At 27.4% G+C, this 15,395-nt stretch overlaps 1 protein-coding gene across 1 annotated transcript; it reads left to right on the forward strand.

The window, feature by feature from the left end:
* The first annotated feature begins 7,431 nt into the window (after nt 1-7,431).
* On the forward strand, nt 7,432-9,820 carry LOC136086607 (uncharacterized). The gene is made up of 2 exons (XM_065808832.1): nt 7,432-7,499; nt 7,950-9,820. Exon 2 carries the CDS (start codon nt 7,950-7,952, stop codon nt 9,540-9,542), a length of 1,593 nt encoding a protein of 530 aa, XP_065664904.1. The 5' UTR covers nt 7,432-7,499; the 3' UTR covers nt 9,543-9,820.
* The last annotated feature ends 5,575 nt before the right edge of the window (nt 9,821-15,395 follow it).

Here is a 15,395-nt window from a genome sequence, read left to right on the forward strand (position 1 = left end):
GAGAGTATATAAAGTGTCATATCTTTTAGTACGTGAATATATAAATTTAGAGTTTAAAGCATGAATAATATTTACGTACTAAGTTTATCTTTATAATTTTTCAACCTGTTTTAGCACAGATTGTAATCAGACATAAAATATACTTACATAAAACCTTTATATAAAAACGTTGAAAACATTAAAACATTAAACCCAAAATGGTTTAATGCTAAGACTAAAACTGCGTCAAGAAAGAAACAAAAGTTGTTGAAGAAGTTTTTATGTTGTAATTTTAAAAAAGTATAAAATCCGTAAACTGTGCAATAAGTAAACTCAGATAGCCAAAAAGTTTATTTTAGTGATAGAAATTAAGAAGATACTTACAAAAGCTGTCAAAAATACAAAATTGAACTAAATAAAGCAAGCGTATCCATGAAAAATATTCCTGTTCTAAATGCTGCCTCTTTAACTTCAGTATGAGCACTCTTTCGTTTCCATAAGTTTTTCCACCTAGTATTCCTTTTTTTTTACAATCAACATGAAGAATAAAATATTTACAACTAGTGATTAGCTTTATAGCTTTATTAGATCTCCTAATATAGGGTTTCACAAATCATAAATCATATACGTCTCTATCAGCTGATCGGCTGATAGAAACTTTATTATTAATAACACCAGATTCTAAGAAAAAGCAACCAAAATTGGCAGAATAAAAAGCAAGAGATTGGTGTTTAGTATTTACTGTAAATGCTGTCGGTTCTAATATATTTTTAGGAACCATTGCTTAAATAATTTCAGCTCTTTTATTTACTTTCTTTACTTGAACATTGTCGTTTTCTTCCTTTTTCATTAACAATAGTTTCATCTACAGTAACATTAATTTCATCTACAGTAAATTCTTTCTCCCTTTTCATAGCTTCCTTCATGCGCATTAAATCTTTATGCTGCCTTCTTTTTAGGTTATCAAACCTTTAAATATTTTTTTTTGTCTGTAGCTTTCTTCAGATCTATTTTACCCAAGTTTCTTAGTCAACGCCCCTTCATCTGGTTTTCTTAAAAATCCAAATCTTTTATTTCTCTTTCTGCATCTCGCACCTTGATTTTAAAGGGCTTGTCTAACATGTTTTGAAAGTTACAATACTTGAATAAATTACTCCACTTTATTTTCATCACTCTATTTTATACTTTCCATTTTTCCAATACACCAAGAAATTTATAGCTAAAAAGAAGCTGTTTTCTAAAAATGTAATAATTATTGCATTTTTATCATTATAATTTACTATAGGAAACTTTTTTGCCTAGCTTGTTGTTTTATCATGATCAGTTTTAAAATTTGCTAGTTGCCAAACCCATTTAGATAACCACTCTCTTTTCTCTTTCACAATATTGATAATTAAAAACCCTATTGTATTCTGCTTTCAGATCATATATTTTTCAAATGTCAATATAAAGAAACATTTTTTATTTAAACTTTGTTAAAATTAAACTAAAATAATGACAACAACCTTAATGGAGAGTGAAGTAATCTGCAAAAAATGACTTGACTTTATGATGTAGTTTAAAAAAATTATTGTTGGTTTCGTGTTTTTTATTTTGGTTCTTGTTTTTTTGGTTTTTTATTACTTTCTAAATATATGACGTAATTTCTTAATGTACCACAGTCATTACACATAGTATTTTTTTTTATTTTTTTATTATATCTCTTCAAGTGGGTGCTAGGTGACTGGCAATCAAATCAGTTTTATAAAAACCATTGAGTTGATGGATCAGTGTGCTCAATAATAACTTACTTGAGTAAGGTAATCAGCATTTTATGTATTTATTAAAGTTTTCGTAATTGCATATTGAATTACTACTCATTATTTTTTTTTAGGGAAAAAAGTTTTGCCCCTGTACTGTACCGAATAATTCTCAATTTCCGTCCTTTCAAAACAAAGTTAGCAGCTCATAATAGATTATTTTAAATTATGTCTTATACTTACAAGGAGGTATAATAAATCAGATGAAGGGAGAACGAAACCAAGAATTATTTAAAGCTCTAGTACCTTTTTAAAGTATATTTATTCCAGCAACTCTAGGACTTCTAAGAATACTAATGTCAACAACATAAAATTATTAACATAGAAAATGTAAATTAATTAAGAAGCCATTTAATCTCAGAGTTGTTTAGAAAAAATATTTGTTGCATATAATGATACAAAATTTTAATTACCGTTTTATCACGATAGGCTTTATTTAGAAATTTTTTTTTTTTTTTTTTTTTTATTATTATTTCAGTTTACAAAGTCAGTCGTTATACAATTAAATAAACTGTTAAATTACTTTTACAAATATATAAATATAGCAGACTAACAATATAAACTAGGTTTCCGAAAGAAGATCACAAGGATCTTGTCATCGGGACCTTATAAAATCTAATAAAATATATAGTTTTTTACATCTTTTTTAATATACTTTTATTTACAATAATTGTGAAGTGCAAGGTATTATGAAGAATACATATATATTAATCTTTGACACGAGTTAAACTGTGAATAATATAAACCAGCAAGATATAAAATACAAAACGTGATAAAAAAAATTAGAAAAAAAAAAAAGTTAAGTTAAAATAACAAGAAATTAAATTTTTTTCAAGTGATTAGTAATATTGTAAAATGTTATCTTGAGAAAGAATAAAATTTTTTGCTTTGTTTTTAAAAAGATGAAGAGAATTAGTTAGATCAAAATCAAAATTTGGCAAAACAAGTTTATTCCACAGGTGTGGCGCACGATAGGCAAGACAGAATTGATTAAAATTTGTGTGACAAAAAGGTTTTTCTAAAAAGTTTATGTTTCTAAGTTCGTATTTGTTGGTTGGTTTTAAATTGAAGAGATCTTTAAAGACTGGAGGAGATAGATTGTTTTTTCACATATAAACAAACATAAAATTTTCAAGACGTTGAGTTCATATATATTTAAAATTCTCATTTCAATAAAGTAAGGTTTACAATGAGAAAAACGATCAGCAAAGTTAATTATGCGAATTGCCCGTTTCTGACAGCGATAAAGACGTTGTAGTTTACTTTTTTCAGTACTTCCCCAGGCAGTATTTGCATAGTTTAAGTAACAATTAATAAATGAGAAATAGAGTTGTCTTAAATTTATCTTATTGAGATAATTTCGAGCTTTGTATAAGAGTCCAATGTTTTTAGAGACTTTAGAGCATATATAATTAATGTGTTGATTTACTTCCCCTATATTAAACACTTCTATTAATGACATAGGCTGAATCTTTTCAATCCAACACTCGTATCATGTTCACCATTATCAATTAGAGATGTGAATGTATTTATAGTCTGGGTTTGATTATACTCTAATTTTTTTATTTCCATAACCATAACATATTGGACTCTAAAGAAATTGTTCATGTATACAATTAATTTGATTATTGCCTGACTTATCTTTTTTTTATAGGTTACAAAATGTAATTATTTGTCATCTATTTAAAGATTGCTGGCATTTGCTAGCAGAGCATGGAAGAGGAGAGTCTTTTGGAAAAATTTTTCTTCTCATTAAAACTGGGTTAAAACGGTGATGTATTTAAAGTAAGCGAATTACTTCTGCTTTTACTCAACAGATTAAAAAAAGTATTTGGCAGTGCAGCGGTTTTTTCTTTATCTTGCTTCGGAATAGTGCGCCTATTTCTGTTTGTAGATAAATTGAAAAAACGATGACGATGATGAAATAAAAAAAAAAAGAAAAGAAGAACTGTTGCAAAATAAAATATAGTTTCAGCTATAATAAATTTTTATCTATCTATCTATGTATGTATATATATATATATATATATATATATATATATATATATACATATATATATATATATATATATATATATATATATATATATATATATATATATATATATATATATATATATATATATATATATATATATATATACTGGTCTTCGTAAGTCTATTCCACACTGAACTTTTCTATACTTTTTCCTTATGTATATATCCTAGCTTTCCGGACTATAAAATACGGGTCTTTACCAAATCTACCAATTCTATACTTATCCATTTCACACCGTTCATTTCTATAACTATTATTTGTATACTTTATTAGTATGACATAAAATAGTTCATTTAAAATAATTGCTTTACGAGCAAAAAATTAACATGCGCACCTTTTCATCATACCTAAAGCTTATAAGAGATTTATAATTAAGCTTGTTATTCTCCTAAAAAGCTTATCATTGATAGCTCAGTGGTTTAGTGCGCTGTCGGCAGTGTTGTTTTGGGAGATTAAAGACATCCCCTTATACATTTTAATGGTCTGTATTTGGATAACTGGTTGATTGGCAAAAAAAAGATATTGACATATTTTTATAGATCACTATATCAACATTTAATTTCTTCAGAAATAGTAATACTAGAATTATTTACTTACAAACATATTTTATTATTACTTGATTAATTTGTTCAAAGAAATTATAATCTTCTGTAATCGTTTGGTTGAGTTTTTCTTTCTTTTTTAATTTTTCAACTCTCACTTCTAATTGCTACTGACACTCCTCTTTTCTCTTTACGACTTGTTTTATTTTTATTGATTCTATTGTGTCAACTCTACCAATATTGTTATCTGCAAAACTTTCAACTTTGTGACTTCATAAAGCTGAGTTCCATAATAGGAATTTTATTTTCACACAGGCACATACATTTAATATGTGCCTGCTTTTTACAGCCTTGATCCGAACCATATTCTGAACAAAATATTATTAAACATTTACAAGATAAAAAATCAACAAATTTGTCAATTTTTGGAATAAAACTATCCTTTGTTGATTTTTGTACATTTCCAAGGTTAACTTTAGCTGCAGTTTCCCACAGATACTTCAGTTTAGCATTAATACTACATTCTTTTATAATCACTGGATGTAAAAACTTGCAATTAGCATTGTTCAATTAAGCAGATAAGCTTGAGTCATATCATTAACTAGTTTATCGACAGTATAGTTTCTTTTATTAAGGTCACTGGTCTCTCTCAAAAATATTCCATATCATAAAGTGCCCCTTGTAGTAGGGAGCTCAGATAGTAAAAGGGGTTTTCTTTTTGTAACATATCTACTTAAGTAAGCAGCTGATAAATTTCTTATGTTTTTTGGTGCCATTAATTTTATTAAAATATAACTTTTCAATAATCTAAGTAATTTTATTTTTGATTAATTTTTATCAAGCAAAGCGTTTAAGTTTAAGAAAAATATCTCCTAATAGGTTCGAAATAAATTTCTTCCACCTAAACTTTAATTTTTAAACAGAAAAACCAAATACGTCATTGTTTTAACGATTTTTAAAATATTAGCAAAATGAATATATATATATATATATATATATATATATATATATATATATATATATATATATATTAATATAAGATTAATAAATTATATTAATAACTGGTATACGTTTTTATTTGGCGACGTCGCCATATATATATATGTATATATATATATATATATATATATATATATATATATATATACATATATATATATATATATATATATATATATATATATATATATATATATATATAATTCTGGTCTTTTTTAAGTTGATTCAACGTTTTATTTTACGTTTACACAACCTTATATTTATTTATTATTGGAATTAGTTTCTTATTTTATCTTTTAGTATATATATTCATATGTACATATAATAATAATAATAATAATAATAATAATAATAATAATAATAATAATAATAACAATAATAGTATTAATAATAATATACATATATATATATATATATATATATATATTATTATTATTATTATTATTATTATTATTGTTATTGCTATTATTGTTATTATTGTTATTATTATTATTGTTATTATTGTTATTATTATTATTATTATTATTATTTTTATTATTATTATATGTACATATGAATATATGTACTAAAAGATAAAACAAGAAACTTAGTTCCAATAATAAAAAAATATCAGGTTGTGTAAACGTAAAATAAAACGTTGAATCAACTTAAAAAAGACCAGAATTATATATTTATATATATATATATATATATATATATATATATATATATATATATATATATATATATGTATATATATATATATATATATATATATATATATATATATATATATATATATATATATATATATATATATATATATATATATATATATATATATATATATATAATTCTGGTCTTTAAATTGTTAGTTTCTTAAAAATCCAAGAACTCAGTTTTTATGGATCATAAAAATCAACTATTACTAATTTCATTAAGACTCTCTTAGCTTACATGTTTAAAATAATACTTTTATAAAACAGCCATTAATCTAGCTGATTAACCACTGTATTATGTACTTATATAGCAAGATAAATACGAATACAGGTAAAGGAAAAGAATAAAGGAAAAGAAAATACAGGATTCAAATACTAAATGTTATATGACAAAAATTTAAGGATATATAAATAAGTTAAATAAAGTTCATTAAAAATCAACTACATCAGTTGATGAACACATTTGAAGATCAAAGCTACATCAAACCACCAACATCATCCAACGAACTTCTAAAGTGTTTTCAAATATATGAAAACATTGATACTAGCGATACGGCGACTTAAACTCTAATTTAATTTTCATTGGTTGATTTTAAAATTCAGGCGCGTTTTTTTAGAAACGTGAAGCTTGACAATTAAGAGTGGAAAAACTTAGTTAGATTGCAATCTCTGATTTTATATTCCTTTCTATAATAAAATAAAGTAATGTTTTAAAAAAAATTTATTTTATGTTAAAACTTTTTTATCATAAAAATATAAGGAAATTTTTCCTTCAAAACATCCCTCTTCTTTTAATTAGTGCCGTAGCATAAGAGGCAGAGTACTCCCTCAAACCTGTCATGAAGGCCCCAACATTTTATAAACCTTTAATTACTATTATTAGTAGGGGAGAGTTGCCGAAATTGGAACAGCTCCTTAATTGGAACACTTAGCTTTATTTAGAAACTGGAACTTATTCTACTTTCATGAATATTTTTTCTTGTAAATAATTTTCTTTATTTTTTTAAACTTCTAGTATTTAAACTTAAAAACTGCACGTATGTGAATAAAATTACTTTTTTTTAAAGAAAAAAATTTTTGCGATCTAATTTTATCGTTGCATTTAAACGATTACAGAAGCTTAACGATATTGAGTTTGATGATAATTTTTTTAAAATTTTAAATTTTAAGGGTTTAAAGTCTATGTGATATTAAGATCTTATATCGTAAGTTGTTATTTGTATGTAAATATTTTGCTACAACACCATGGTCCAGAATGGAACTTCAAAAGTTGCCGTAATTGAAACGATGTCATCTCATAACACGCTACTTGACGTCCGAATTATCAGAAAATTTCATTAGTCCGACTGTATAATAATTTTTAAAGCGAATTTCTTTTATAGACATAGTGTTATTGTTAGACATTTGTTGCTTTTTTGGAATTGGTATTTAGTCTTGCTTTAAAGTATGAAATGATTTTTCACAAAATTTTTTTCATAGTCTAAAGTCTAGTCATAGTCTAAGGATATAAAGTTGATTGTAAACATCGTATACTTTAATTAACAAATCATTTTATCTTTTAGTAAAAAATAAAGTGTAAAAGTTTTACAAAAGTTATACATTTCTATTTAACGGATAAACTTGTAAGACAACATAAAGTATATACCCAGCATAAGTTTTTTACTGTATATAGAAGTTAATATATAAAGTTGCAAACTTTATATAGTTTATATAGACTTGATTTATATAGTTAATGATTAACTAAACAAAAATGATGAAAAATAATGATTATATAATGAGTATATAATTAACTTAATCATATATGAATAACAAATAAATATATGAAAAAAAAAGCCTGTAATAAGATTATAAAACTCTCCTTATGTATCTTCATAGTAATTTGCTTTTATTTTAGATGCAAACACCACGAAAATATGGAAAATGGAAAGTAGAAAACTTGAAAAAGGCTGTTGAAGCAATAAAACAAGGAGAAATCAGCTTAAATGAAGCCGCTTATGAATTTTGTATTCCAAAAGCAACTTTGTCAAGGCATATAAATGAAAAAAACAAAGTCGCTGTTGCAAATGTGAAATTTCATGTTCGACTTACCACCTTACCTAATGAAATTGAAACAGAACTAGCTGATCACTGTTTATTATTAGAATCGATGTACTTTGGATTAAGGATTGATGATCTTTGTCGTCTAGCATTTGATATTGTGGAAGCTAACAACATCACACATAATTTTAACAAACAAACACGAATGGCAGGAAAAAAGTGGTATTATGCATTTATGCAAAGGCACCCACAACTGTCGCTTCGTGGGCCTGAATCAACATCAATTGCACGTGCACAAGGTTTTAATAAAGAGCGAGTGCAATCTTTCTTTAATTTACTTTCAAAGTTATACATGGAAGAAAAGTTAACTCCAGACAGACTTTATAATATGGATGAAACTAGTTTATCAACAGTACAAGATGGTCAGATAAAAATTACTAGTGCAAGGGGCAAAAAACGAGTTGGAATTATGACTAGTAGTGAACGAGGAAATTCAGTAACAGCTGTAGTTTGTGTATCTGCAGCAGGATTTTATGTTCCACCAATGTTAATATATAAACGCAAAAGAATGAAGCCAGAAATAACAAATGGTGCACCTCCAGGAACTGTATTTAGTACTCAAGAGAAAGGATGGATGTCAAATGAAGGTTTTTTAGATTGGCTCAATCATTTCATTAAAGTTGTTCAACCTTTAAAACAATCAAAAGTTTTGTTGATACTTGATGGTCATGTTACACATTCAAAAAATTTGGCAGCGATATATCTAGCACGAAATGCTGGAGTGCGTATGGTATCACTACTTCCCCATACTACACACAGACTGCAACCATTAGACGTTGCGTTCTTTGGACCACTTGGTACATACTATGATGAAGCTATGCGAAAATGGATGCGGTCACATATATCACAACCAGTAACAACTTGGCAAGTTGCAGAATTATTTGGTGACCCATATAGTCAGGCAGCATCATTGAGAATTGCTATGAAAGGATTTCAGGCTAGTGGGTTGTGGCCTTTGGACATAAATGTATTCACTGATTCTGATTTTACAGCCTCTTCATTTACTGATGTTGGTCCTTCAAACAATCTTCAGTCATCTGAAAGTATAGATGGGATGACAAAACTATCTACAGATAAATCAAGTGAAAAAAAATTAAAATGTCATTTTTCAGTTTCAACTTTGTCTCTTTTGCCAGTGGTTTCACTTGAAGTAAAAAACAAAAAAAGAAGATCACAAACAACTCAGGCGGCTGATCTTACAAGCTCCCCATATAGACGTGCTCTAGAAATTACACCAAGAAATCAAAAGCACACACTAAATCCAATAACTGCCAAACTATTGCAAAAACCACAGGAAAGCAAAGTAGCACTTGACTCAATCACCATGGACCAAATGAAATTGAGCACATCAAATAAAATCACCATCGCCACCACAGCACACCACATATGACCACTACCATCCCAAGTGCAGAAGCTGCAAGAAAAAAAGACTTATGAATTGCGAAAAAAGGATTAAATATTTGTTGTAATTTTTATTTGTTATTATATCTTTTAAATATCTTTTATTAAAAAGCTAATCAATTAATTTTTCCTTTGAGCCATAAGTTTTATAGCTGTAATTTATTCAAATATTAGAACTGTTCTAATTAAAGAATATATGTGTTCCATTCAAGGAGACCAGTTGCCTTTATTGGAACAAAATGGTGCCTTGAAAAATCAAAGTTTATATCCAATAAGGGTGCGATCAATAGAATCGAATCATTAATAAAAGCATAGTAGGGTTGTATATCTATATTATTTAATTCATAAATGTTTTCATAGTTAAGCCATCTTTGGTTAATAAATATTTTTTCCTAAAGTGTTCCAATTAAGGCAACTCTCCCCTATTACTAAAAAAAAAAAAGTTCCTCAAATTTAGTAAATTTGACCCCCCCCACACACACACACACACACACACACACACACACTTTTTGAGCCATAGTGGCTCAAAAAGTGGGGGGGGGGGAGGGGTCATGGAATGAAAAAATTAATACCAAAAACAAGATATATTTAAAAAAGACAAAATATAATATTGTTTTTAACGCTTATAATACATAACACTGCCAGAATATTCCAGCGTGGTACTATTTGTTGTTGTCAGCGGCGGTTAGTTATTATAAGTCTGCAAAAATTTTATGATGGTAGTAAAGGATTGAAGAATAAAAGAAACTATTTCGTAACTATGGCTTTGAGACTTTAATGGCTTTAATTTGCAAAATGACGTTCCAATTTACCATCATTTTGAGCAAATTGAAAGGTTTAAAAATTTTTAAAATTAAAGGTTTAAATTATATAACTAAAAGCGGAGTAGATCAAGTGACCTAAATATTTAAAAACACGACATCATTTTTTTTACCAAAATCTAAAGATAACCATTGTAAATTAGATACTGTTTTGAAATGGAAAAAGAATTTAATTTAAAGTGTGAGTGTGATATCGAGGGAAATGATGTTGTAAGATTACGCTGCTTGATTTGCAAGCAATATGAAGCTCGTATTAAAAACATTAAAAAATTTTCTGTTTCGTGGATTCGCCCTGGAACTCCGTCAATTAAAAAAGACAGCGTAAGAAGTTATTGCAACAGTAAAGATAAGAAAGTATATCTCATCCATTATCGGAGTTAAACGAGTGCGGAAGGTTTTAAAGAAAATATAAATAAAAACACTGATATTAAAAAAGGGCTTCGAGAAATGGGTGAAAAAGATCTTGACTCACTTAAGAAATTCAATGCAGTTTATTACTTGGCAAAAAAAGAACGTCTATTTTCCGATGTCCCTGATTTGCTAGAGCTAATTGAGAAAAACAGCGTTGATCTTGGTAATAGTTACTCAACTAACAGAGCTGCTGGTATTTTTACAGAATACATTGGTAAAATTGCTAAAGGTTCTTTCAGAGATGATTTTATAAATTCGAGATATTATTCAATGTTAAGTGATAAAAGTTGTGATTTTGCTACACTCGAACAGAAACTAATATTTGCGTTGTTTTTGTTTGAGGGCATGATGCGGTAAACTTTTGTCGGTTGAAAGCCCTGACAATGGTTATGCCTGTGGTTTACAAATCTGTCTAGAACAAGCATTTGCAAGAGTTGGAACAAATGACTAAAAAACTTTTAGGGTTAAACGTAGGCGGAGCTAGCATAAATCTTGGTGTTCATTCAGGTTTAGGAGCATTACTAAAAAAATATCTCTATAACTTCAAGTAATACATTGTTTTAACCATCGTCTCAAGCTTGCATTAAAAGATGTTTGTGAAAAATGTACTGTATTTGCAAATTGTGAAAACTTCTTACTAAAATTACATTGTCTTTATGAACAATCGCCAAAACGTTTACGAGAATTGAAACTTTTATCAGAAGCTTGGGAAATTTTTGTCCCTAAACCAGCAAATTTATACGGTACTCGTTGGCTGGATCATAAGTGGAATTCAATAAAAATAGCTTTAGATATATATGGCACATATATTTCTCTTATAAAGTCTATTAGCCAAACAGATTCTCAGCCGTCGAAAAAAGCCGAATTGAATGGGTTTTTAAAAGTTTGGAAAAATACATCTCTTGTAATACGTTTACATGTTTATCTAGATGTTATTGCACAGTTGAGACGCTTGGGTGTTGGCTTCCAGCAAGATTTACATGATTTTATAAAAGCTTTCCGCAAGGTGCAGCAATTTAATTGGACAATGGAAAAACTTTAAGTTATCTTAAATAGTTTGTTAGGCAATATTTCAACAGAACAAACTATTTTAACAAACCACAAAAAAATAATTGAATGTATGGTCAAAAAAGATGGCATGTTTATTTACCAAAACATTCCTTTAGAAAATTTTAATAAAACTAATGCATTGCTGCAACATATTTATACTGATATAATGAATAGTTTAACAACAAGTATGGATTTACGTTTCAAAGATATTAAGGTATCTTCTTTATTCTGTAATTTAATTTTTCTTATGGGCATTTCTTTTTGGCCAATGAACCCTATTGTTGTGATCCGCTTAAGTATATAACCCTTTTATATATTTGGTTCAATATATTATTTCAAGATCAATCAATAAAGATATTTTTATAAAACTTTTTAAAATAACGCAAATTTTAATCTCTTATCAAGTTTCCTAATTCCTATATTTATGCACGTTTTTATAATGCGTTCCACATGAACGCATTTACGTAATTTGTATTACATAATTACGTAGTTATCATTCTCAACACCTAGGATTACATTTGGTGATAAAGAAATAGCAAAGTGGTTTCAAGTTTTGAAGACTTCCTAAAAAATGGGAGGTGAAAACTGATGAAATTTTTGTTGATTGGATTGTTTTAAAAAGTTATATATTTCCAATGCTAAAAAACTTGTTAGGTGAATACTATTTGAAAACGCAGAAAAAAATATTTTATCAGATATAATTATTGCTGAATGCAGAAATGCGTTAGACGTGTTTGAGTTGCTTTTACTTTGTTCATTTACAAACGCAAAAGTAGAATGTATGCTCTCCCGCATTAACAGAGTAAAATTGGATTAGAGACACAAACTATCACATGATCGTCTTGAATCTCTTTTACGAATAGGCGAAGAAGGATGCAACACCAAAAAATTAAACCCAAACCCTGCTTTAGATGCATGGTATTAAGATTAAATAAGAAGACTATCTGCTGCTCCTCATCGCTATCCGGAAAAACGAAAAATATCTGCGATGCAAATTGTATCGAACTTTCTCTATTAACAATATCATATTTAGAAAGAGGAAGTAATAGTGGTAACTCCAATGTATAAACTTATTTTGCTATATTTTTTAAAATGTAATTCGTATTGATTTATTATTAGTTCATTATTAAATTATGTTCGATATTTAAAACTGTCATCGAAATGCACTTTAAAGTCGTAAAAACATAAGTCATTAAAAATAAAATATATGCGTATATGGCTTGGCAAAGTAGTCAGAAGACAAAAGTCTTGTCATCAAGCCCCTATAGTAAGCGTAAAATATTTTTTACAAATTTCTCATTATATAAATTTACAAATACTTGTTATATAAAACAAGTTAAAACATAATTACCACAAGAATACGACAAATTGCAAAAATTAAATAAATACATACAGTATGAAATATTACAAGATTTTTTTTTTCACTTAAAAATGAAAAAATATGTTTGTGTCTGTTAATTCAGGTAAATACTGTGTAACTATATTTTTAAAACAATTTATTGAAGTTATACTTTTCATATTTTTAATAAGTACTATGTTCCACAGACGAGGTCCTCTATATGAAATACTTATTGCTTGACCTTTCTAAATGAGTTATAGCTCAGCTTTTCAAGATTAGCTGTAGCTATACCGTTTCATACAAGTTACAAACTGAACGTTCTATCTCTATATATTAATGCCGAACATAATCCTGTTAGTAGTAGTAGTAGTAGTAGTAGTAGTAGTAGTAGTAGTAGTAGTAGTAGTAGTAGTAGTAGTAGTAGTATTAGTAGTAGTAGTAGTAGTAGTAGTAGTAGTAGTAGTAGTAGTAGTAGTAGTAGTAGTAGTAGTAGTAGGAGTAGTAGTAGTAGTAGTAGTAGTAGTAGTAGTAGTAGTAGTAGTAGTAGTAGTAGTAGTAGTAGTAGTAGTAGTAGTAGTAGTAGTAGTAGTAGTAGTAGTTATCTAATGTAGGTAAACTTCAAACTATGTAAAGTTAAAACATATTAAAACATGTATCAAGTTTTACAGTTTGACTTTCAATTGAAAGTTGCATTGCGTCAGGCTCTCCTTTATTTGATCAATAGCATTTATTTACGTTAAAAAAAAATTATTAAATAGTTTTAAAATTTTGTAAGACGACATACCAGTGTGGTCCTGTGGATAGCGCGCAGAGCTTCTGAACAAAAAGCCATGGTTGGTGTCCTACCATTGGTGACCTTCTTTTTATTTTAATTTTATCAGATTATTTTAAAATACAAAATACTTGTGAAGTTTTACAGAGATTATATACAAACATATCTATAACGATATTATGCCCTTTAACAAGCAAAAAGATTTTTAAAAAAGTTAAAAATTCTAAAAATATCAAAACACAGGAAGAAAAAATTTGTTGCGTATGTGTCATGATTGAGATACTTATGTTATTTTAGTTTGTCATTTCAAATTTTTTTGAGTTTGTGCTAGAAAAATAAGTATACAACATGTTTATATATAGAATATAAAATCTATAGAACTATAAAGCTGTTTTGTTTTGCATTTTAAATAACAAAAATTAAAAAAAAGTAAGCGGATGATATGAACTTGCTACGCGGCGACATTAACTTTCTTTACAATAGTAAGGGCGTTAAAAAAGTATGTTTTTAAAAAATCATACTTGAAAATTCTATTTATATACTGATATTAAACCATTTTACTAAATTTATTATTTTTAAAAATAACTAAGAGTTAAAATTGTTTCATATTAATATAATAGGGAATTTTAGAGATTTACAGCTATTTTACCATGCCCCCGTTAAACATCCAAAACGAGCGCACAACGAAGACAGAATTTAGATTACCATTAAAATAGTATTATATAATACTATTTTAATGGTATTTTAACTAAATTCTGTCTTCGTTTCGCACTCGTTTTGAATGTTTAACGGGGGCGTAGTAAAATAGCTGTAAATCTCTAAATTTCCCTATTATATTAATATTAAACAATTTGAACTTTTAAAGTTAAGCCAAAAATATCTAAATGCCAAAAAAATCTAAAAGTAAAAAAACTGAAAATTAAGCCAAACAATAATGGAGTATATACTCAATTATTTTTTGGCTTGACTTTTAGGTTTTTTACTTTTAGATTTTTTTGGCATTTAGATCTTTTTGGCTAAACTTTTATATTAGGGATTGTCCATAAATTATGCAACGCTAAATTTTACTAATGAACGAAACAAAAAAGATTTTTCTTCGCAAAAAAGATATTTTCCTCGCAAAAGATTTTCCCTCGCACTAATGAACAAAACAAAAAAGAATTTTCTCTTGCAGAGTCGAAAGTTAAATAAAAAATCAAAATAGCTCATTATGGTTAATAAAAATCACCACCTAAAAGAACTTATAATCTTTTTTTTTTTTATCAAAAATAAATTTAGGGTTGGGTAATTTATGGATGATCTCTTAGCATTTTATTGTCTATAGTTTTTAATGGTCAAAGATCTTCTTAGTTCTGCCGTTAGTATAGCGTTGCGTACAAACGTCTATAAGTGTAAACGTCTTTAGCATGTGTTGAGTTTCCAGGCAGTATATGGAACAGTCGTGTATAA

This window comes from Hydra vulgaris, chromosome 10 (genome assembly GCF_038396675.1).
Source record: "Hydra vulgaris chromosome 10, alternate assembly HydraT2T_AEP".
Taxonomy (NCBI): domain Eukaryota; kingdom Metazoa; phylum Cnidaria; class Hydrozoa; order Anthoathecata; family Hydridae; genus Hydra; species Hydra vulgaris.